General features: G+C 40.5%; 1 protein-coding gene across 2 annotated transcripts in view; it reads left to right on the forward strand.

The window, feature by feature from the left end:
* Lrrc69 (leucine rich repeat containing 69) overlaps positions 1 to 22,104 on the forward strand; it is a 128,505-nt gene that overhangs the window by 23,628 nt on the left and 82,773 nt on the right. For both annotated transcript variants that reach the window (XM_032905631.1, XM_032905623.1), the window contains exons 4-5: positions 1,199 to 1,394; positions 4,665 to 4,736. In XM_032905631.1, coding sequence (XP_032761522.1) covers positions 1,199 to 1,394; positions 4,665 to 4,736 — 268 coding nt within the window. The remainder of the gene's footprint in view (positions 1 to 1,198; positions 1,395 to 4,664; positions 4,737 to 22,104) is intronic.

Genomic DNA, 22,104 nt, shown 5'->3' on the forward strand with positions numbered 1-22,104 from the left:
GTTCATTGCAAAGAGACATTGGTCTGGTTCAAGGCCTCTGGCTTCTGCTACGCTATAATTACTGGATCCTCCTCACTGGGACTCCTCTAGGATATCTTGTTGTTGCCTTGTGTTTTGGGGATCCTCTAGCTTTGGAACAGCAGGGTGGACCCTTTCGACTGCTCTAGCAGTTCAGTTCATAGGACGGATAGATGTTGGGGTGGGCCAAATGAAAGTCCTAGATCTGGGCCTCAGTGGTAGCTGATCTGGTCAGCGCACCAGCTCTCCTGGCCTGTGTCACCGTGGCCCGCTCATGAGCACTGTCCCGCGCTAGCTCACTCAAGTGCTGCAGTCGTGAAGTAATATACCTTTTCCTACCTCTGCACTTATATTTGTTTATAGCACATATAGTTATGTGTATGTTTATGTCCTTCTTCGGCCTCTGGCTTCGTCTCTCATATGGCCAGTGTGTGTGGATAAGGAAAGAATATAGAATCTGGGTTTGGTGAGGGACTAAACCACCAACCAAAGAATACACACGGAGGGACCCATGGCTCTAGCTGCATATGTAGCAGATGATGGGCCTTGTGGGGCATCAATGGGAGGAAAGGTCCTTGGTCCTGTGAGGGCTTGATGCCCCAGTGTAGAGAAATGCCAGAGTGGGGAGGAGGAAGGGGGTCAGTGGTGGTGGGGAGCACCCTCATAGAAGTAGGGGGAAGGGGGATGGGATTGGGGGTTTCCGGAAGAGAAATAGGGAAAGGGGATAACATTTGAAATGTAAATAAAGAAAATATCCAATAAAAGAAAAACAAACAAAAAGCTTGGGGTTTTTTTGTTGTTGTTTTTGTTTTGTTTTGTTTTTTGAGACAGAGTCTTGCTATGTAGCCTTGGCCGGCCTAGAATTCACTAAGTAGACCAGGCTGCCTTGAACTAACAGGATCCACTTGCTCCTGCCTCCGCAATATGGGGATTGTAGGAATGTACCATTATACCTGGAAGAAGTCTCTTTTGCTCAAACCTAGATATTATATAGCTTTCTAATTATAAATTATTTTTAAAAACTAAGTTTCAGTAAAGATCTTTTACGCTCAAAAGAGTCTCAGTAGTTTCAAACACTTAGCAGGATTCAGAGGGCCTCCAAGAAAATAGGCGGCCCTTTCATAGTGGACTTTCTGTGGGATGCTTTTGAGTGACTCGCTTTTCTTGTTTGTTGTCTTAGATTACAGAATCTCACCTTCCTAAGCCTCAACCATAACAAGCTCACCGTGATTCCCAAAGAGCTCTGTTTCCTTGAACATCTTTCGGAACTTCAGATTAACTACAATCAGATCAGGCGCATCCCTGAGGAGATCAGGTTCCTACAGAACCTTCAGCAGCTTTCTCTGGTCAGGAACCACATCGAAGAGTTGCCAGAGGTAAAGAAAACAGGGCCATTGTTTTTGTTTTCATGGATGTTAGAGAAGAACTCATTCAACATATTGGGAGGTGGTTATATACTGTTCATTTCAGCCTGCATTACAAATGACACAGCACTCCAAAGTTCATTTGTTTTGATAAACAAAAAGGTATGAATCACTTCCTAGGACATTATGAATTATGTGTATGTCTATACACTGTCTATGAATGTATATTTTCTGTCTGTATTTTGTGTCAGAATCCCAATGGGCTCCAATTTAATTTCTCTGAAGAGGTCCTGGGGATAGAAAAAGAGCCCTTTGAGTCCAAGATAGACTTGGGGCTTCTGGAGTATAGTCTTTTTTAAAAAAGATTTCTTTTTTTTTTTTTTTTCTGGAGCTGAGGACCGAACCCAGGGCCTTGCGTTTGCTAGGCAAGCGCTCTACCATTGAGCTAAATCCCCAACCCCAAAAGATTTCTTATTCATTTTGTATAAGAGTACACTGTAGCTGTCTTCAGACACACCTGAAGAGGGCATCAGATCCCATTACAGATGGTTGTGAGCCACCGTGTGGTTGCTGGGATTTGAACGCAGAATCTTTGGAAAAGCAGTCAGTGCTCTTAATCACTGAGCCATTTCTCTAGCCCTGGAGTATAGTCTTAACATAAAATGTTCACTGCTTTTGTGATAGCTGAAGTCTAAGAATAACCACCTTGGCCTTGAGTATGTGAGTGGGTAAGAAGAAGGTGGAGAGAAACAGCACGAGGTTGGGGTTTGTACAGAAAGCTTCTCTCTAGTTTTAAGAGCTTGCTTTCATGAAGCAGATCCAGGAGATAGGGCGTTGATACTGGGATACTTACTACTTTGGATCTTATGCTCAAATACAGACGACTATTTCTTGCGACTGGAGAAGTAAGGCTGCTGGGGCTGTGAGCTGGTCAAAACGGTATCAGCATTTCAAAGGGCATCAAAAAACTTCAGAACTCATAGAAGAAGGCACTCAATGAGGAACTGGAGGGAAAGTGGCAGCATGTGGACTAGTGCGTCACTCGCTTCCCAAAGCTGTCTACTAAGAGCATTAGTCCAGCACAGTCCCATGGGGCTCTATATGGACCAAGAGGTTCATTTACAGCCAATGACTCACAGCCTTAGTGTGATGTAACAGGAGGCGGCAGTATCTCGAGGGTCAGTTCCTCATGAATAAAACTGTCACTCTTATTAAAGAGATCCAAAACTAGGCATGCTAGTGCAATCCTACAATCCCAACACACAAGATCCAAAAAATGCTACAGCATCCTTAGTTACAGGACAAGATTGAGGCTGGCCTGGTGTCAGACATGAGCTCCTGTTCTAAACCCAAACCAAAACCAAGCTAAGCCAAAACAAATCAAACCAAACAGAATAAAGCACCTTAAGAGGCTTCATAGGGACAAAGGGCCTTCCCCAGCTTGCGGTGTATAGCAAGAAGTTGGCAGTTTCTAACCTTGAAGAGGGCACATTATAGCCCTACCATGCTTAGATCTCTCCATTCTGTGACGGTGAGAATGCATTGCTATGTTTGTTAGATATCTACTTTATAGTTCTCTGTTGTAGAAGACCAACTTACCTCCTCTTCTTGACATTTACAATATATGTACATATTAAAAAGTATGGACACATCATGCTGCCAAGCTTCTTTGTTAAATTAGAGTGTCCCAAGTCAATGCCTTGGCATTTGACCTGGTCATAGTGGCCAGATGAAATTTACTGAAGATTTCAATATAGTTGACGCTCTCCATAGTCATAAGGAATGCCAACGGTATTTAGCTTTGTGCCTAGGTATAGCTGGTTATGTTGGCCTTTCTCTGTCTAGCTTCCAGGATCTGTGTTGTAGCCTTGTAAGTTCCCTCCCCTGTATGTCTCTGAGCTTTGCTTCGTCTTGTCCTATTCTTGTCTTCGAGCCAACTTAGAATATTCCTTCACACTGGACATAGTGATTTGCCCGGTGACAGGCTTAAGACTTAAGCTAGGTAAATGGGATAAGGTTGATGGCTTGATGGGGATCAATTAGCTTTTCTGCCTGTTAAACAGGGAGAAAGAAGATTCACATCTAGGGACTGGTTCAGAGCACTTACAGAGGACCCAGGTTCACGTTTCAGCACAGACATAGCTCACAACAACCCATAACTCCAGACACAGGGGATCTACTGTCCTCTTCTGGCCCCTCTGTACGGTGCACACGCATGTGGTTTACAGGTATGCGTGTAAGCGAAGCATTAATATATTATAATAATCTAAAAAAACATAAAAGAATTCCCTCTGTCAATCTTCTTTGGTTCTTTTCTATTGTTTTAACAATCTACTCTCCCTACAGTTCTATCCCAGTCACCATGCTCTCTTCATGGGACAGTTTCTGTCCAGGTCTACTTCTTGACCGGCTTTTACAAAGCTGGAAATGGGTATTACCAACTCAGCATCCGCTTCCAGACAGTGCAACATATGATAAAAGATGGAGACCTCTGGCTAAAGAGAGATACCATTTCCCTAGGGAGAAAATTTGCCACCAAAATAATAGTAGCACTTCAGAAGCATTTTTACAATACTTGAAGTCACTTAATAAATTCTCTTCTCATTTTTCAATTTCAATTGGTTTTGAAGTTTCCGGGTTTTAAAACCTTGGTTTACATTTGCTTTTTGATAGAAATACTAGAAATAAGATGTTCCGGAACAACCACGTGGAAACTATGGCCATACCCAGTTGCACTGACCCTGCAGATATACTTCTGTGTTTTATTTCTTTTGTGAAGAAAGAGTTGCATTGTCATAGTGCTAAGCAAAAGGTAGATGTGCATTAACTTCTGCTGAAGTTATCATTATGGGAACATTCCAAGATCATATGTTTTCTGTTTCTCAAGGTTTCTATTTTGGTAATAGATGATGTCTAAAAGTGCTCACTGGATAGTAGGCTGCTTGAATTTTAGCTCAGCTAATCCACTTAACAATCACAAGCATATATCATTTATGTTTCATAGAAAATGGAGAAATTGAAATACAAAGGTGCTTAGGACGTTGCATATGATTACACTTAGTAACAGCGAGAGGTTTAGACCTAGAAATAGTTAACTGAGGTATATTATGTTGCTCTGGCATACATAGAAGAAATAAGGATTCACAGTTATTGGGCCATCCACAGAGATTTCCTTAGGGAAGACTTTTGATTGAGGGACACCTCTATCCACTCTGAACCCAGTTACTACTTACAATTTATGTTACAAACTCTCTCTCTCTCTTTTTTTGTCTTCTGACACAGGAAGTTTGTCAGCTTACAAAACTAGGAGTCCTGGATATAGCTGGAAATGCAATCCAGATATTTCCAGCAGGTGTAAGTACTATCAATTGTTATTGTAATTAAAAATCATCCTGTTTATACTATTGGGAATATAAAGTACAAACAGCCAGCAAAATCTGGAGTAATTGGAGCCTTGTACAATGACTCAAAAGTTTGCTTTGGTCTAGAATTTCAAAACCCATTCTTTTGCATCCTTTTCCTTGTGTTCTGTGCCTGCAGAATACATTTGAACCAATGAAGTCTGATTGGTATTGTAAGTATTTACTCCATCAGTTATGATTAACTGTTTTTGGTTATTACACACTGCTTTTGGTCTCCCCTGACTTACCCCAAACAGTGAATCCAGAAGTGACACTTTTGCTTGCTGCTTTCAGGCTATTAGCTATGAAAACGCACTCTCTTTCCCATTTGGAAGTGAATTTGATTGTGCTTATTTCAAATCACAGAGACAGTTCATTTTGGCAACTTGTAACTTTGTGGAAAATAATAGCTGTTTTTTCATATTGCATTTTTATATCCAAGTGAACATGCTGGAACATTCAAGTAAATAATTACAAGTCCATTCATCTAGAAAGTATTCAGCAAATACCTGTGGATCCATTAATTTTATTCTTACTGATTTATTCAAAATGTAGGTTTTAGACATTTTAATCTAAGAAAATAATTTCATACCAGAAAGGATGAAAATGTGAAATAATGGGTTTAAAATATGCTTTATGAAAATATATGCAATATTTTGATTGTGGTATATACATGATAAAAGGTTTTTTTGTTTTTGGAATTTTCAGACAAGTGGTTTTGTGTGTGTGTGTGTGTGTGTGTGTGTGTGTGTGTGTGTGTGTGTGTGTGTGTGTTTGTAATAGTCCTGGCTGTCCTGGACTTGCAAACTCACACACACAGATCTGCCTGCTTCTGCCTCCTGAGTTTTGGGATTAAAGGCATGTGCCATCATGCTCAAAAGGCTTTATCTTTTAAGAGGACATTTTTGACACCAAGTACTTTGATATAATCCATCAACACCACCTACCTCCAGAACTTATTTTGTTATCTTACCAACTGAAACGGTGCCATTAGACAAATTCTCAATTAGATAAATATCTAATTCTCTTGTTAGTATCTCTCACAGCATTTCTTTCTTTCTTTCTTTCTTTCTTTCTTTTCTTTTTTTTTTTTTTTTAAAAACTGTATGTTCTGTCTTTATTTATTTGATGACTCTGTGCACTCCACACAGGACATCAGCTGACAGTTGTCCTTCTGTGACCGGCTTATTTTACGTAGCACAGTGTCGTTCAAGTTCATCCCTGCTGTCAAGAGTCGGACTTTTCTTCTTTGTCCTAGGCTGATCCATAGTCACTCATACCACATGCACGTGTTCTTTCTGCTTATTCATTGTTCTGGGATTGACACTTGGGTGCTTCATTTTTTTGCTTATTGTGAGCTATGCTGTTGCAAGCTTTGTTGGACAAGTTCGAGTTTTCACTTTCAATTTCTCTAGATATAACCTCAGAAGTAAAATTACCAAATTATTAGCCCTTTCCTATCTTATTTCCTTCTCTCTATTTTATCTTATTCTCTTATCACGCCTGACAGAAGCAGCTTAAGGAAGGGCTTGTTCTGGTTCACAGTTCAAGGCAGATTTCATCATGGTGGGGAAGCTAAGACATCAGGCGGGTGAAGCAACTGGTCATGTTTGTCCAAATTGAATGCTAGGGCTCAGCTCTCTTATGTATTCTGGGACCCAGCCCATGGAATGGTTCTGCCCACATTCAGAGTGATTCTTCTCAACTCTCTTAACTAGATCTAAATAACTCCTCACAAAAATGTCCACAGGCTAACCAGTCTAAAGAACCCCACGGGGGCATGCCCTGAAGCTTGCCTTCTGGATGATTCTAGAGCCTAGCAAATTGGCAATAAATATTAATTAATTTTTTAAAGGATTTAGTATACTCTTAAAAATCTTATAGTTCAAATTATAGGAAAGAGTAAATATTTTCTGCAAGACCTGGTAAAGATTCCATGATTTTATTCATACTGTGGGTTTGATTTAAATCTGTGCACAGTGCGATAAAAATCTTAATTTCCAGAACATCCTTCCAATGCCACCTCTACCACGGTAGCATGGAGCACAGACCATGTAAAGGAACGATCCTTTTCAAGTCTCTGTTGACGTTAGAGTGTTAAGTTCATTAGCAAACATATCTTGATTTTCAACTTAATATTAAGTGAATTAACATTAATGAGTAAACCTAAATAATGTTCTTCAACTCCACTTGGCACCCACCTTGGTACTGCCAATTGTCTTAGTTAGGGTCTTATTGCTGTGAACAGGCACCATGACCAATGCAAGTCTTATAAAGGACAACATTTAATTGGGGCTGGCTTACAGGTTCAGAGGTTCAGTCCATTATCATCAAGGTGGAAGCATGGCAGCATCCAGGCAGGCATGGTGCGGGGAGGAGCTGAGAGTTCTACATTTTCATCCTGAAGGAAGCCAGGAACAGATTGAGCATCCACAGGCAGCTAGGAGAAGGGTCTCTAAGCCCACCCCCACAGTGACACACTTCCTCTAACAAGGCCACTTCCTCCAATAGTGCCACTCCCCAGGCCAAGCACATGCAAACCATCACACCAATAATTCACAGTTTTCTCTAAAAAGTGATTCTGTATCAACAGTTATGTTGACATACCCCTGCTTCCAATAATTTTAGCATGCCTTCGATATCATCTCTGCCAGGTTCATGTTCAGAAAATTCTGCAAACCTTATGAAATAAGATAGTATACAAACCTATCTGAGCTTTGTCCCCAAATTTTGTTTCACCTTGGAATTTTAAAAATGGTTTTCCTGTCTAAAACAGTAATGACATTTTGCAATTGGCATGAAATCTATTTTCCACAGTTGAGAGTTGGGGCAAACTGATGGAGCACATGGCAAATGCAGAGGTGAATTGCTGGCTCTGTAGGTATAGTTATACTATATACGTATGTAAGTATTACAGAGTTCAGTTTCAAAGTAAGGGATATGAACATGAACAACAGTGAAGGACACAGACTTAACAATGAAGGATACAGACTTTAACAATGAAGACCACAGACTTTAACCATGAAGGATGCAGACTTTAACCATGAAGGAAGCAGACTTTAACAATGAAGACTGCAGACTTTAACCATGAAGTATGCAGACTTTAACCATGAAGGAAGCAGACTTTAACAATGAAGACCAAAGATTTAACAATGAAGGGCACAGACTTTGAAGTCATATATACATTAGTTTAAATTCCTAAGTTCTTGTTTACGAAACTATGATTTCAGACAAGTTGAATTGCCACTTAAAACCACCAACCTCATGAGCACATTGAGTTAGTCAATGATTTATAAAACACTTTATAGAGATTGTCCAAAGACTGGAAGTTACTTTGCTGATGAATTATATGTGAGCTGTTTGGTAATATTAAAGTATTGCTGGAAATGTGCAGTCACATTACTTGTAGTGACCCTTCACTATCTGGGTGGCAGTAGACTTTCTGAAGGATGGGTTTTACAACCTGTTCTTACTATAAAATGTTGGATGCTGTGAAAAATAGAAGAGCAAAGTGAAAGCCGTGTTTTTGTGAAGCAGACTATGATCTCCAGCACTGGAATTACGTTCTGTAGTATAGATTTCATAGTTTATTTTACTGCCATGCTTTCGAGACAGGGTTTGTCTGTGTAATAGTCCTGGCTGTCCTGGAACTCCCGTTGTAGACCAGGCTGGCCTCGAACTCACAGAGATCCACCTGACTCTGCCTCCTGAATGCTGGGATTAAAGGCATGCACCACCATGCTCTATCATTGCTGTTCTCTTAAAAATGATTTTTATTTGAGTTTTATTGTCTAAAATTTGGTGTGTAACTTTGAAAATGTTATTTTGCAATACTATATAATTTTTATTGAGGTAACTTTTAAATATTTGAAGCTGATTCTTAAAAATTTATTTTGTGAATACGTGTTTTGACTGCCTGACTTTTGGGGAACCCTCTGTATATCTGGTGTTTGCGGAAGTCAGAAGAGGACATTGTACCCCCTGGAACTACAGTTAAGAACATTTGTGAGCAGCCACGTGGGTGCTGGGAATCAGTCCTGGGTTCTCGGCAAGAAAAAGTGCTTTTGACTGCTGAGCCGTCTTTCCAGTCCCTCCCACCTGCAAAGCTGATATTTTAAATCAGGAGTTCTTGTACAAATAAGAATGTATGTTAACTGGAAACATGATTACAAGTGGGTGTCACCATAACTTGGTTAGCATTTTTCCGGTTATAGAAGTAATTGGGACGGAGGCGCTAGTGCAGCTGGTAAAGTTCCTTTTTGAGCATGCATAAAGCCCCGTTTGAGCACCAGCACTTCCTAACCTGGTGTGGTAGCACATGCCTGTCATGCTCACGGAGCAAGGACAGTCAAACATTGGAGACCAAACTCTGGCCAGCATGGGGTGCAGGAGAGCTTGTAAAACAAAAATAAAAACAAAACAAAAACAAAAACAAAAACAAGAAACAAAGGGTAAAGTAATAAAAGAAGGAAAGCATTCATTGTAGAAAAGGTATATCCATATATGGATGTTTCAACGATGAATGAAACAGATGAGTTTGAAAGAGAGCAAGAGGGGTATATGAGTGGGTTTGGAGGAGGGACAGGGAAGAAGTAAATGATGCAATGATATTATAATATATAATAATACATTATATAATGTATAATTTTATAATATAAATATATTATATTAATATATATTATATGTTATATATATTACATTATATTATAATAAATATAAGACATTTTGAAAGTGCTTATAAGATTTTAAACTAGAAAGTATAAGGTGGCTTTAAGCTTATTTTTCAGAGACAATGTTATTTTTCTGTCAGTATTTTTACATATTCGCTTTAGGATGAATTGAAATTATACTTCATAAAAATCTTTTTCAGTTAACATTATTTATTGCATACTCCCCTTCAAGCAATATATCTCAGATATTTAGATTGGATCTTTTAAACATCATGTCTACTTTTTTATACTCTCATTTATTGGAATAGATTGGAATAAGCAGGCCTTTGAGGGAAAAGATGATCAGAAATTGGTATCTTTTATTTTAAACTTTCTTTGACAGAGTGAGATTTCCAAAATGTAACCCATGATTCACAGTGAATGGCCGATGTGTAGAACAATGGCAGTTATGGTAATGGCTGGATTAGTAGTTTCCTGTGCTTGTCATAACTGGGACTGAAGATCACGTCTCTATTTCTTTTTCTCTTAGAAAGATACAAGTTATTGGACTTTTGTCAACCCTGACTCACTATGACTTCATCCTAGCTAATTATATCTTTATAATTCTTAGATATGCTGTTTTTGGGTGGGCGGCACTATTCAACCCAGTATACTTTGGTAAAGTGTAAAACTTAGTTTAGATCTAGAACAGATTTAACTGTACTGTGTGAGGAGAGATCGGTTCAGCCAACATTTGTTGAGTGTCTCCTCTGGCCACTCCCTCTCAAGTGCTCTTGAATACTGGAGGAATTCCGACCATCAGAAGGTACCCAGCACCCATATTAGGCAACTCTGATATCACCGGCCCCTCAGCTTCTACAATCGCAGGTGTACATCCCTGTACATGTACACATAATTAAAATCTTTTTTTGAAATTGAGTGAACCAACTAATTGGTTATTTTATTTAGTGTTTGTGTGTGAGCCATCACACATGTGTGATGAAGGCCACGGGACAGCCTTTGACTCTGTTTCAGCTATGTTGGTTCTAGGTCCTAACCCAGGGTATCAGGCTTGGCAACCAAGGGTGTTGCTCACCGAGCAGTATTGCTGGTCTTCGAACAACAAAATTGAAAATGGAATTCCTACCACCAGAATATTTTAGTGAGACAAATGAACAGTGATGGATATTGCTTGTACAGAAATGTCATGTTTGTTCTCATAAAAGCAAGAAATACAGACAAAAAAAATAGGAACATTGAAAAAGTAGAAATTAGCTTGGAAAGAAAAGGGGCCAGGCAGGTAGTAACTCATGATGTCTCCAAAATATCAAGATAAAAAGTGGCCAGATGCACTTACAATTTTTGAGAATGGGGAAGGAGAAAATATTACTGTTACCTGCTACTGAGAACTTTGGATGAGCTACTCGTGGGGCTTGTGAGAGTCAAGAGCTACTGAGATCTCTTTCCATATTTTAAAATGAATAGAAAACTCAGTCTCTAGAGAAATAGTGGCTATATCCCTATACAGGGCGAAAAGTGAATTCCTTAGATTTTTAGTCCCTTTGAAATAATTTTTTTTTTTTTTTTTTTATTAACTTGAGTATTTCTTATATACATTTCGAGTGTTATTCCCTTTCCCGGTTTCCGGGCAAACATCCCCTTCCCTCCCCCCCTTCCTTATGGGTGTTCCTCCCCACCCCCCCCCATTGCCGCCCTCCCCCGACAGTCTAGTTCACTGGGGGTTCAGTCTTAGCAGGACCCAGGGCTTCTCCTTCCACTGGTGCTCTTACTAGGATATTCATTGCTACCTATGAGGTCAGAGTCCAGGGTCAGTCCATGTATAGTCTTTAGGTAGTGGCTTAGTCCCTGGAAGCTCTGGTTGCTTGGCATTGTTGTACATATGGAGTCTCAAGCCCCTTCAAGCTCTTCCAGTTCATTCTCTGATTCCTTCAACGGGGGTCCTGTTCTCAGTTCAGTGGTTTGCTGCTGGCATTCGCCTCTGTATTTGCTGTATTCTGGCTGTGTCTCTCAGGTTAGATCTACATCCGGCTCCTGTCGGTCTGCACTTTTTGCTTCATCCATCTTGTCTAATTGGGTGGCTCTATATGTATGGGCCACATGTGGGCAGGCTCTGAATGGGTGTTCCTTCAGTCTCTGTTTTAATCTTTGCCTCTCTCTTCCTGCCAAGGGTATTCTTGTTCCCCTTTTAAAGAAGGAGTGAAGCCTTCACATTTTGATCATCCGCTTGAGTTTCATTTGTTCTAGGCCACTAGGGTAATTCAAGCATTTGGGCTAATAGCCACTTATCAGTGAGTGCATACCATGTATGTCTTTCTGTGATTGGGTTAGCTCACTCAGAATGATATTTTCCAGTTCCAACCATTTGCCTACGAATTTCATAAAGTCGTTGTTTTTGATAGCTGAGTAATATTCCATTGTGTAGATGGACCACATTTTCTGTATCCATTCCTCTGTTGAAGGGCATCTGGGTTCTTTCCAGCTTCTGGCTATTATAAATAAGGCTACGATGAACATAGTGGAACCTGGTGCACGGAGGCTCCCGGAAGAGGCGGCACAGATCTTCCCGTCGCTGCCACCAGAGAGCCGTGGGCAGAACCCCGGAGCGAACTCAGCCTCGGGGCCACAGGTAAGACTAACTTATCTGCTGCAAGTGACTTGCCTGGTGAACTCAAGGCACAGGTCCACAGGAACAGCTGAAGACCTGTAGAAAGGAAAACTACACGCCCTGAAAGCAGAACACTCTGTCCCCATAACTGACTGAAAAGAGAGGAAAACAGGTCTACAGCACTCCTGACACAGGCCTATAGGACAGTTTAGCCACTGTCAGAAATAGCAGAACAAAGTAACACTAGAGATAATTTGATGGCGAGAGGCAAGCGAGGAACCCAAGCAACAGAAACCAAGACTACATGGCACCATCGAGCCCAATTCTCCCATCAAAACAAACATGGAATATCCAAACACACCAGAAAAGCAAGATCTAGATTCAAAATCATATTTGATCATGATGCTGGAGAACTTCAAGAAAGACATGATGAACTCCCTTAGAGAACAAGTAGAAATAATTTTAAAAGACCTTTTTATATGCATCTTCTTTCACTAGCTCTTCTTCAGTGATTTGAAATAGAAATTGGCCTAATCGAAATAACAAAAACATCGTTCAAGATAGGGATTCTCTGTATAACAGCTCTGGCCATTTAGAGATGGAGGAGTAGACCAGGCTGGCCTTGAACTCACAGAGATCCATCTGCCTCTTTCTGCTTAGAGGTGGGATTAGGCATGGGCATGCCTGGCTGACAAAAAGTTTTAATGACTATCACCAGGAAGCATCATGAGGTCTGTCTTTGATGTGAAATTTAGAACAAAACCTAATCTTTGAATATTGTAGAACCAGCAGCAAGTTTGTCCTTTAAAGTAACACTCTTATCTGACTCTACTAGCAACCTTTCTACTCATCCATAACATCATGATGTTTTAGATCTAGAAATAAAACAAGTGTTATTTCTTTGCATCAGTACTATACAGTGGTTCAGTAATTTTACAAGTTTTTGATGCAATGTTTCATGGAGGAAAATCTGTTTGCTGTTGCACAATCCCCCAGAGAAGCAGACTGGACCTTAGACCTATTTAGTGCTAAATTTATTGAGACTCCAGAGAAGTAATTAGCTAGTAGAAATTGCCCTCCATTTTGAGTACACAATAGAATCCTTTGGATAGCTTGTTAAAACCCAGAATGCTGGGCTTCACTCCCAGAGTTCCTGAGTCAGATGGCCATGGAGCCCAAGAATGTGCATTTCTATTAAGTTCTCAGGTGTTGCTGATGCTGCAGGTGTTGCTGATGCTGCAAGTGTGGGGATCATACTTAGAGAACCACGGACCTGAATTACAGAGCAATGTGGATCTAGACCTGGCATTCCAGACTTTGTCAAAAGCCCAGGCTCCATCCATCTTAGTACAGAGCCTCTGAAAAACCTATTCTTCGTCTTGGCAGTGATAAGTAGGGGGTGTCCCTGCTATTACACAAATAACATTTCTTTTCTTACACTGGGAGGTCAGATTCTGAGAATGTCACTGTGTCCTTGAGTCCAGTGATGCTGAAGGAGCACTGTTTGAACAATATAGTTCCCGTGTATGATGAAAAGGCTTCACATAGAAACAGGGTTTCAGTATGTGACCACGGGGACACAGAGAATAGTGGGTTTTGGGAATTGAGATTGTCATGTTGGCCAGTAGAGTTAACCTTATTCTTCTAAGCTGCACACATTGTAAATGTATGTGGTAATTCCATACTGCTGATAAAAATGGATGATTATTTCTTTTTTTACCCAATTTAAAAATAGGCCAGAGAGTTTAGTATGCGAATTGAACACTAAATTACTCTGGAGGATTTTTGGGAAGGCCAAATCTGTACCATGTTATTTATTTAATAACTTGAGAGTTTTATCTTTAAAGACTTTCCCATTTACATTAACTGGATCCAATTTGGATGTGGACAATTTATCTTAAACATTTCTATGGCTACAGGTCAATGTGACAACGCGTGAGAAAGTGCTTCGCTAAGAGCACGCCCTCTATTTTTCCAGAAGCACAAATCATGTGGACAGTGAAGAGGTTTGAATCCACAGTTCCCAAACACAATCCTCCCCCGACCCCAGCTTAATAGTTATTGGTGTTACGTCCTTCGGCACCATAGTGTGTTAACTGTAACATTAATCTTTTTCCTTCTATGCATTGGTGGTATTAAACACCTGTATTAAAATACTCTTTGCAAGGTGCTTAGCATACAGTTGGTGGTCAGCAAAAATAGAAACAGTGAATAATTGAGATACTATCTATAAAACCTTTATTAATGCACTGGCAAATGCTATGTAGTAAATGTTCTTTTCTGTTTTGGGGTACTGGCTGGTTGACCCCAAGTTTTTATACTCACCAGGCAGGTACCCTTTCTTCAGGCTTTATTTAAGGGTTGGTTTGAGTTGTCTGTCCCTCACCTCATCCTGTACTTAGGGATGTGTATGCAGACCTTCAAAAGCGTATGGTGAGGCGCTGGGCTGTAGCTTGGTGACAGAGTGCTCGCCCAGCAAATCCAAGGCCTAGGTTCAATCCTCAGTAACACAGACCACAATAAAAACTTAACTGAGCCCAATTTGATTAGGGACTCCACTGATTTGTACCCCAGGGCCACTGTGATGTGTACAACCTCAGCAGCACATACCACACCCTAGACCCCTTCTAAATAATGAGTTTCTCTGAAGATGCGTTTGCATTCCTCTGATCTAACTCAGCTGTGTAATAACAAAGACGCAGTCAACTGTGCTTCGGAAAGAGCCCTGATTCTCAGGGTCTGTAACTTAAGTTCTGCTTCTGTAAGTCACTTTCCACCCTCTAGTAGAACACTGGGTTTCTAAATGGAAGACTGTCTCTGAAAATAGAGCCCTAGGTCATTGAACTTTGTTCCTTAGACCCTTGTCAGATTGTTGGTAACTAGTTATCTTTTTGTTTAGATCAAACATGTTTAATGATTGTCTTTTTTTTTAATCTTTATTAACTTGAGTATTTCTTATTTACATTTCGATTGTCATTCCCTTTCCCGGTTTCTGGGCCAACATCCCCCTAACCCCTCCCCTCCCCTTCTTTATGGGTGTTCCCCTCCCATCCTCCCCCCATTGCCACCCTCCCCCCAACAATCTAGTTCACTGGCGGTTCAGTCTTAGCAGGACCCAGGGCTTCCCCTTCCACTGGTGCTCTTACTAGGATATTCATTGCTACCTATGAGGTTGGAGCCCAGGGTCAGTCCATGTATAGTTTTTAGGTAGTGGCTTAGTCCCTGGAAGCTCTGGTTGGTTGGCATTGTTGTTCATATGGGGTCTTGAGCTCCTTCAAGCTCTTCCAGTTCTTTCTCTGATTCCTTCAGTGGGGGTCCCGTTCTCAGTTCAGTGGTTTTTAATGTCATTTTCTGTTTTAAAAAGTGACTTCTGGGTGCACGGCCAATGCTGGATGTTTTTTGATCTTTTCTAGTCTCAGAAAATCTTGTTGAGCTGCCTGGACCCCAGATTCTGGCTTGACTGATAGATGGTATAGATGATAAACTGTAATCTCTACCTGTTGCTTGTCTGATTCATGAAGCCTAAATGTTTCATGAATGATTCCAATGTCTTTAGCCATTTTATACTTTTGTGCTTATACAAAATAAAGAAAGGTGTCTTATTAATGCATTTGTATATATGTGCACACATGTGTGCATTTGTGTACCTGGGAATGGATGTGTGTGGAGGCCAGAGGTTGAAGTTTGATGCCTTTCTCTGTTATTCAAACCTTATGTGTTGAATCAATTTGTTTCATTTGAACCACGAGCTCACACAAAATTTGGCTATGTTAGCCAGCCAGCAGGCTCTGAAGAGACCTGGTCTCCATCTTTTACATGCTGGGATGACAGATAGGTGGGTACCGGGGATCCTACCTCAGGTTCTCATCCTAGTGCTACAAGCTCTTTACCTGCTGAGCAATCTTCAACACCTACTATTTTTTTTGTAGGATCCTTATTATTTCAAAATGAGCTTACATACCTTCATTAGAGTAATTTCCACATAAGAAGTTATAAACAAGTATTCATGCACACACATGAATTTCCAGGAAGACCATTTAATTTTAGTTTGTAGTTTTATAAGGAACTATGATCTGGAATGCTTGGAGAATAGCTATTACATTACAACTATTACCATGCCCTTGATCAAACATGTCTAAGTAGTCTAGGAAACACAACTGAGTTATGGGAAAGAGACTTATTGACAGAGTGAAATTGCAGTGTTTACCTCATATCCAAACTATCATCTGAAGCTTAAAAGTTTTTTTAGAAATGGTTTTAAATATAACCTCAGAATGAAACAGAGATATACAAGGAAATATCCATAAAGTTGTGGGCAAGAATGCCTCTGAATCTGTCCATGATATGGTGGCTGGCATTGAAGGCTCAGTTTGCTCTGGGCTGTGAGAGATTTCAGCCATATACCTTGCTCACTATTTATTCTGCCTCTATGTCTCTGCAATAGTAATCTTTGGGATCCATTTGGTATTTGGTATCTATCCATCTGTCTGTCTGTACTGACTGGTTTTGTGTGTCAACTTGACACAAGCTGGAGCTATCCCAGAGAAAGGCATTGTCTCAATTAGTGATCAAGGGTGGGAAGGCCCATTGTAGGTGGTGCCATCTCTGGTGGTCCTGGGTTCTATAAGAAAGCAGACTGAGCAAGCCAGGGGAAGCAAGCAAGTGTGCAGCATTCCTTCATGGCCTCTGCATCAGCTCCTGCCCTGTGTGACTTCCTGGTTTGACTTCCTTTGGTGGTGAACAGCCTTGTGGAAGTATAAGCTGAATAAACCCTTTCCTCCCCAACTCGCTTCTTGGTCATGATGTTTTGTGCAGGAATACAAATCCTAAGACTATTCTTTGTCTTAGCAGTGATAAGTAGGGGGTGTCCCTGCTATGTTACACAAATAACATTTCTTTTCTTACACTGGGAAGTCAGATTCTGAGAATGTCACTGTGCCCTTGAGTCCAGTGATGCTGAAGGAGCATTGTTTGAACAATATAGTTCCTGCGTATGATGAAAAGGCTTCACATAGTCTACTTTTTGCCTCTCAAATATTAAAGACAGATATGTTCTGGCCTTGAATCTCTTTAAATGCCTCTCTCAAATCTGACCTTGATTTGAAAAGAACATATTTTTTTTCAGTTGTCAGGGTTCCTTTCCACGTATCAATTTATTAGGAGATATACATTTAAAACAGCATTCTGTGACCTGTAACAGACACAGGACATGCGCCAATGCTTTGCTAATGCAAAGCCCTTGTGGGATCTGGTTTTATGTGAGTGATGTAAGCTTAGCTAACATGGGCTAGTGAACTCCAAAGCTGGGCTGGATGCTTTCCCTGTCTTCGCTTTTACGAGGCTGAGCTCATGTTCTGCTGTTCCTTGTGTGTGTGTGTGGGGGGGGAGAAAAGGAGTGTGCTGAATTACATGCTGTTGCTTCTTTTACTGTTCCAATTCTAACATTTCATGAGATAGCCCTTTTGAGATGAAAGCATAGAGAAAATTCATAAAACATTACTCTAGAGACAATGATCATTTTGTTAAAACTCAGGTTTAAAATTTGAGTGCCCAATTAAATTTGGTGGTATAGCTGTTTTTCTCTGCTTAGCTGAACTTAAGATCTGGGTTTTGACTTTTTCTATCTATATGTGATTTTATAGGAATTAAAGACAGGCTGGTGCTGGGCGCCTATAAAATGGAGATCTGTGAAAGGATCCTGTTCCATGGGACATGGTGCTTGAAGGCCTATGTTTATCTACCATTAGTTAAACACTTCAGAATATGGGTTTTCTTACTAGGTTGTAATGGCCTGACTCGGGAGAGTGAAAAGATGTCCCACTTGCCTCCATAAATGGAGATTCCAACAGTTAAATAGCTCTTATCTTTTCATTGAGGAATGAGGACAGGGTACTCTACTTAGAAAAGCAGAGCTGTTTCTTCTCTTCCTCGTCCTCTTCTTCCTCCTCCTCTCCTCCTCTGCTTCAGTCTCTCTTAGAAGGGGGAACAAAATAATCCTGTGAGGCAGAGGGAGGGATCCGAGTGGGAGATGGAAGGAGGAAGGAAAAAGGGGGGACAAAATTATATATTGGGGGGGGACAGGCCAGAAGCCCAGAAAGCCAGGAGAATGAATGGAAATGTGTAGCTGCCAGGGGGATGGATGTCAGGTGGGGTGGGGAGAACCTCTAGAAAGTCCCAGAGACCTGGGATGTAAGAGGATCCCAGGACTCAATGGGGATGACCTAAGCCAAAATGCCCAACAGTGGGGGAATGGGACTTTTTAAAAAATGCATTAATTTATTTTATGTGTGTATATTGTTGCTTTCTTCAGTCAAGCACACCAGAATTGGGTGTCAGATCCCATTAACAATGATTGTCAGCCACCATGTAGTTGCTGGGAATTGAACTCGGGACCTCTGGAAGAGCAGTCAGTGCTCTTAACCGCTGAGCCATCTCTCCAGCCCCAGGGGAAATGGAGCCTGAACAGTTCACCTACAGTAGTTAGGCATGGACCCCAGTGGAGGGATGGAGACATCAACCCACCTTCGAAAGAAATGCAGGGACAAAAATGGAGCAGAGACTGAAGCAATGGCTGGCCAGCGACTGGCCCAACTTGGGATCCATTCTAAGGGTGGACACCAAACCCTGATGCTATGTTGTGCTTGCATGACAGGAGCCTATCATGGTTGTCCTCTGAGAGGCTCTACCAGCAGCTGACTGAGACAGATGCACATACTTCGAGCCAACCATTGGACTGAGGTTGGGGACCCCTATGGAAGTTAGGGGAAGGAATGAAGGAATTAAGGGGATGGCAACCTCATAGGGTGACCAATAGTGTTAGCTAGCCAGGACCCTAGGAACTCCAGAAACTGGCCACTAACCAAACAGCATACATGGGCTGGTCTGAGGCAACCTGGCACATATGTAGCGGAGGACTGACTGCCTTGTCTGGCCCTAGTTGGAGAGGATGTGCTTAGTCCTGTAGAGACTTGATGCCCCAGAGAGGGGAGATGCTGGGGTGGGGCACCCTCTCAGAGGCAAAGGGGAGAAGGGATAGTGTGGGGAACTCTGGGAGAGGGGACATGGGAGCACCACTTGGGATGTAAATAAATAAAATAAATAATTAAAAGAAAAAGAAAATGAGGATCAGTATGTTTAGGAGACTAACCCTGGTCATAAATAAGAAGTATCTTCAAGTCTTTAAAAGCTTTGGGAACTTGAGGTGTACAGATCAGCTGTAGACTGTTTCCTCATGTTTATATGACCCCCTGTATATCATAAACTAATGGGAAAGAGTCCCTCAAATCCAGTAAGTGGTTCTCCCTAAATCATATTACTCTTCTTCAGGTGATAAGATCTCTCTTCCTATCTGCCGGCTCTTCCTCAAGAAAACTCAATGATTACCGGCATATTTTGTTTTGTCAGTGATGCATTTTCAACACTAGAACAGTACCTGACACATAGTAGACAATAATACCTGTCCCGGGACAATTTTATTTGCACGAACGGAGGAGCAATACTGTTGGTATGCCAGGCTAGAGGCCAGAAATATTGCTAAACCTTGTGTAGAACATCGAACAGTTCCCTCAGAGGTTACCTGGCTGGAATGGCCACGCTGAAGTTGACAAGCCCGAGTCCACGGCATTTGTGACTTATTTATTTCTAGGCTCCAAGCTTTTATTTTAGAAATTGAAAAGTATTTATTATAAACTGTGTGATTGTCAAATAGCTTGCAGAGTGCAGAAGAATAGTCAATGGTGATAGCTAGAGTTCTTATGTCTCAGCCCATGCTCACATATCCTGAGTCATAGCCACTCAGCTTGCTGTTCCCAACACTGTGGTAGTTTTGCTTTAGTTCACGTTTGCATGATGTACTTGTTATCATTCCTTTCATCTTTTCTATAGCCATTCAGTTTACATACATATTACATATGCTATATGAATTCATTTAAAAACATCCAGTATAAAATCCTCGGTCTTCAAGTTGTAGCATTTAGTTTACCTTGATGTATTGCTGAATTAATTGGGGCCAACTCAGAATCTTCCTATGAATTTCTACCTCCTTCTCCTTCTCCTGTGCTCCTTTCCCACTCCCCGTTTTTGCTTAAACCTGGAGAATTTTGTAATTCCATTTTTATAAATTTAATACTAAAGTTTTATATGTTACTGTTACATTTGCCTAAACATTAAACATTTACTTGCTTTATGGGGGTTATTAATTTATGCTTCTAGGGAGTGTAAGAACTTCAAACTTATCTTCCTCATGCTCCGTTCTGAATATTTTTTGAGTATTGTAACTACTTTTGCACTTTAAGGCTTTACTCCTTTTCATTGCTACAACTTCTTCCCTTTTCTTTAACCTCTGAGACGAATCCTATTTACTGCCAGGTCAAAACATCTTCTTGCCTTTCCTTTCAATGAATTTACATTACTCCAGTTTTAACCTAAATCCTTTATTTATTCTTGAGGAATAATTTTTTTCTGTGTGTACGATCCAAATTAACACTATCATTTTCCTCTCCCTCAGCATTTCAAATTCTATCTACTGTTTCCCAGCATTCATTGCTGCTGCGGAGTGGCTTGCCATTCGCTAGGTGCAGGCTCATACACGGGCATGTTGCCTTCCTTAGGAGCAAAGCAAATCTGTTTTTCTTTTCCTAGAAACTTTTAAGGTTTTTTTCCTCATAGTTTCATTATTAATGTCGATTACGTTGTTTCTATACATTTATTTCATTTTATTTTTCCCACCTGGAATTTATGAGACTGCTTAAATGTGTGGATCAATGTCGTTCTCAGTTACGCACAACCAACTTGACAGCTCTGGGAAAAGGGAACGGAGGGATTGCCTCCATCCTACTGACCCAGAGGCAGGTCTTGGCGGCATTTTCCTGATAAATATAGGAGGGCCCAGACACTGTAGGAAGTGCCATCCCTGGACAGGTGACTCTGGGTGGCAGGAAAGCAAGCGAGTAACTATGGAGCCTGAGCCAGTAAGGAGTATGCCACGGTCTTTGCTTCAGTTCCTGCCTCCGGGTCTTAAATTCCTGCCATGGCTTCTCTGATGATAGAACCTTTCAATGGAACCAGAGACATTGTTTCCCACCCCAACTGCTTTTGGTCACACTGTTTATCAAAGCAATAGAAGTCAAATAGGACAATATGATCTTCATTATGTTGAAAAGCCCTAGTCACTTTCTTTCCAATATTCTTTGGTCTCTCTTTTTTTTCCTCCTGTAATTTAATTAAATATACTTTGTAACTTTTCATTGTATCTACTTTACATGTTATTCCAGTTCTGTATTTCATTCTTTTTTTCTCTTTGCACTTCATTTTACATTTTCCTCACATGTTTTTATAATCCTGTCATTTTCTTTTTGGTGACAATATTTAAATATTGTTATGTTTACTCATTTTCTCCCTAATTTTATTCATTGTACAGTGCCTGGTTGGTTCTTTTTCAAGTCTATTATGCTACCATTCACATTTTTAACTGGACTTTATTTGCTAAACATGGTAATTGTAGTGACTTTAATATCTATGTCTAATAAGGGCAATAATGGAGGAGAATATTTGGGGTCCATATTGAATACATTTGTCTTATCTGTTGTTAGTGCAGCTTTATTCATCCACAGAGTGCTGTTCAACTCAGAGCAACTTTCCTTAGATAGTTGGTTAGTCTTGATTTTATATTGAAAATTATATTTGAATAATTTTTTGGAAAATGCCTAGAAGTCTCAGATGATGTAAAGTTTTAGATATATTTCTGTTTACTTTTACCATGCCGAACAATATGTCATCTTATTAATTCAAATGAAAGGCTAATTGTATATTTCACTTCCTAAGGATTATGGAGGAAACTTTGTGTTTCTGGGACTGGAGGATTTTTATTATTAGATTAAAAAATATGCACATTGGTTAGTCTTTGTCAGGTTGACATAAACTAAACTCAACTGGGAAGAGAAAATGTCAGTTGAGAAGTTGCCTCCATCAGAAAATTTACATGGCACACGCCTTTAATCCCCACACTTAGTTCAAGGCCACCCTGGTCTATAGAGGGAGTTCCAGGA

Source organism: Rattus rattus, chromosome 1 (genome assembly GCF_011064425.1).
Source record: "Rattus rattus isolate New Zealand chromosome 1, Rrattus_CSIRO_v1, whole genome shotgun sequence".
Classification (NCBI taxonomy): Eukaryota; Metazoa; Chordata; class Mammalia; order Rodentia; family Muridae; genus Rattus; species Rattus rattus.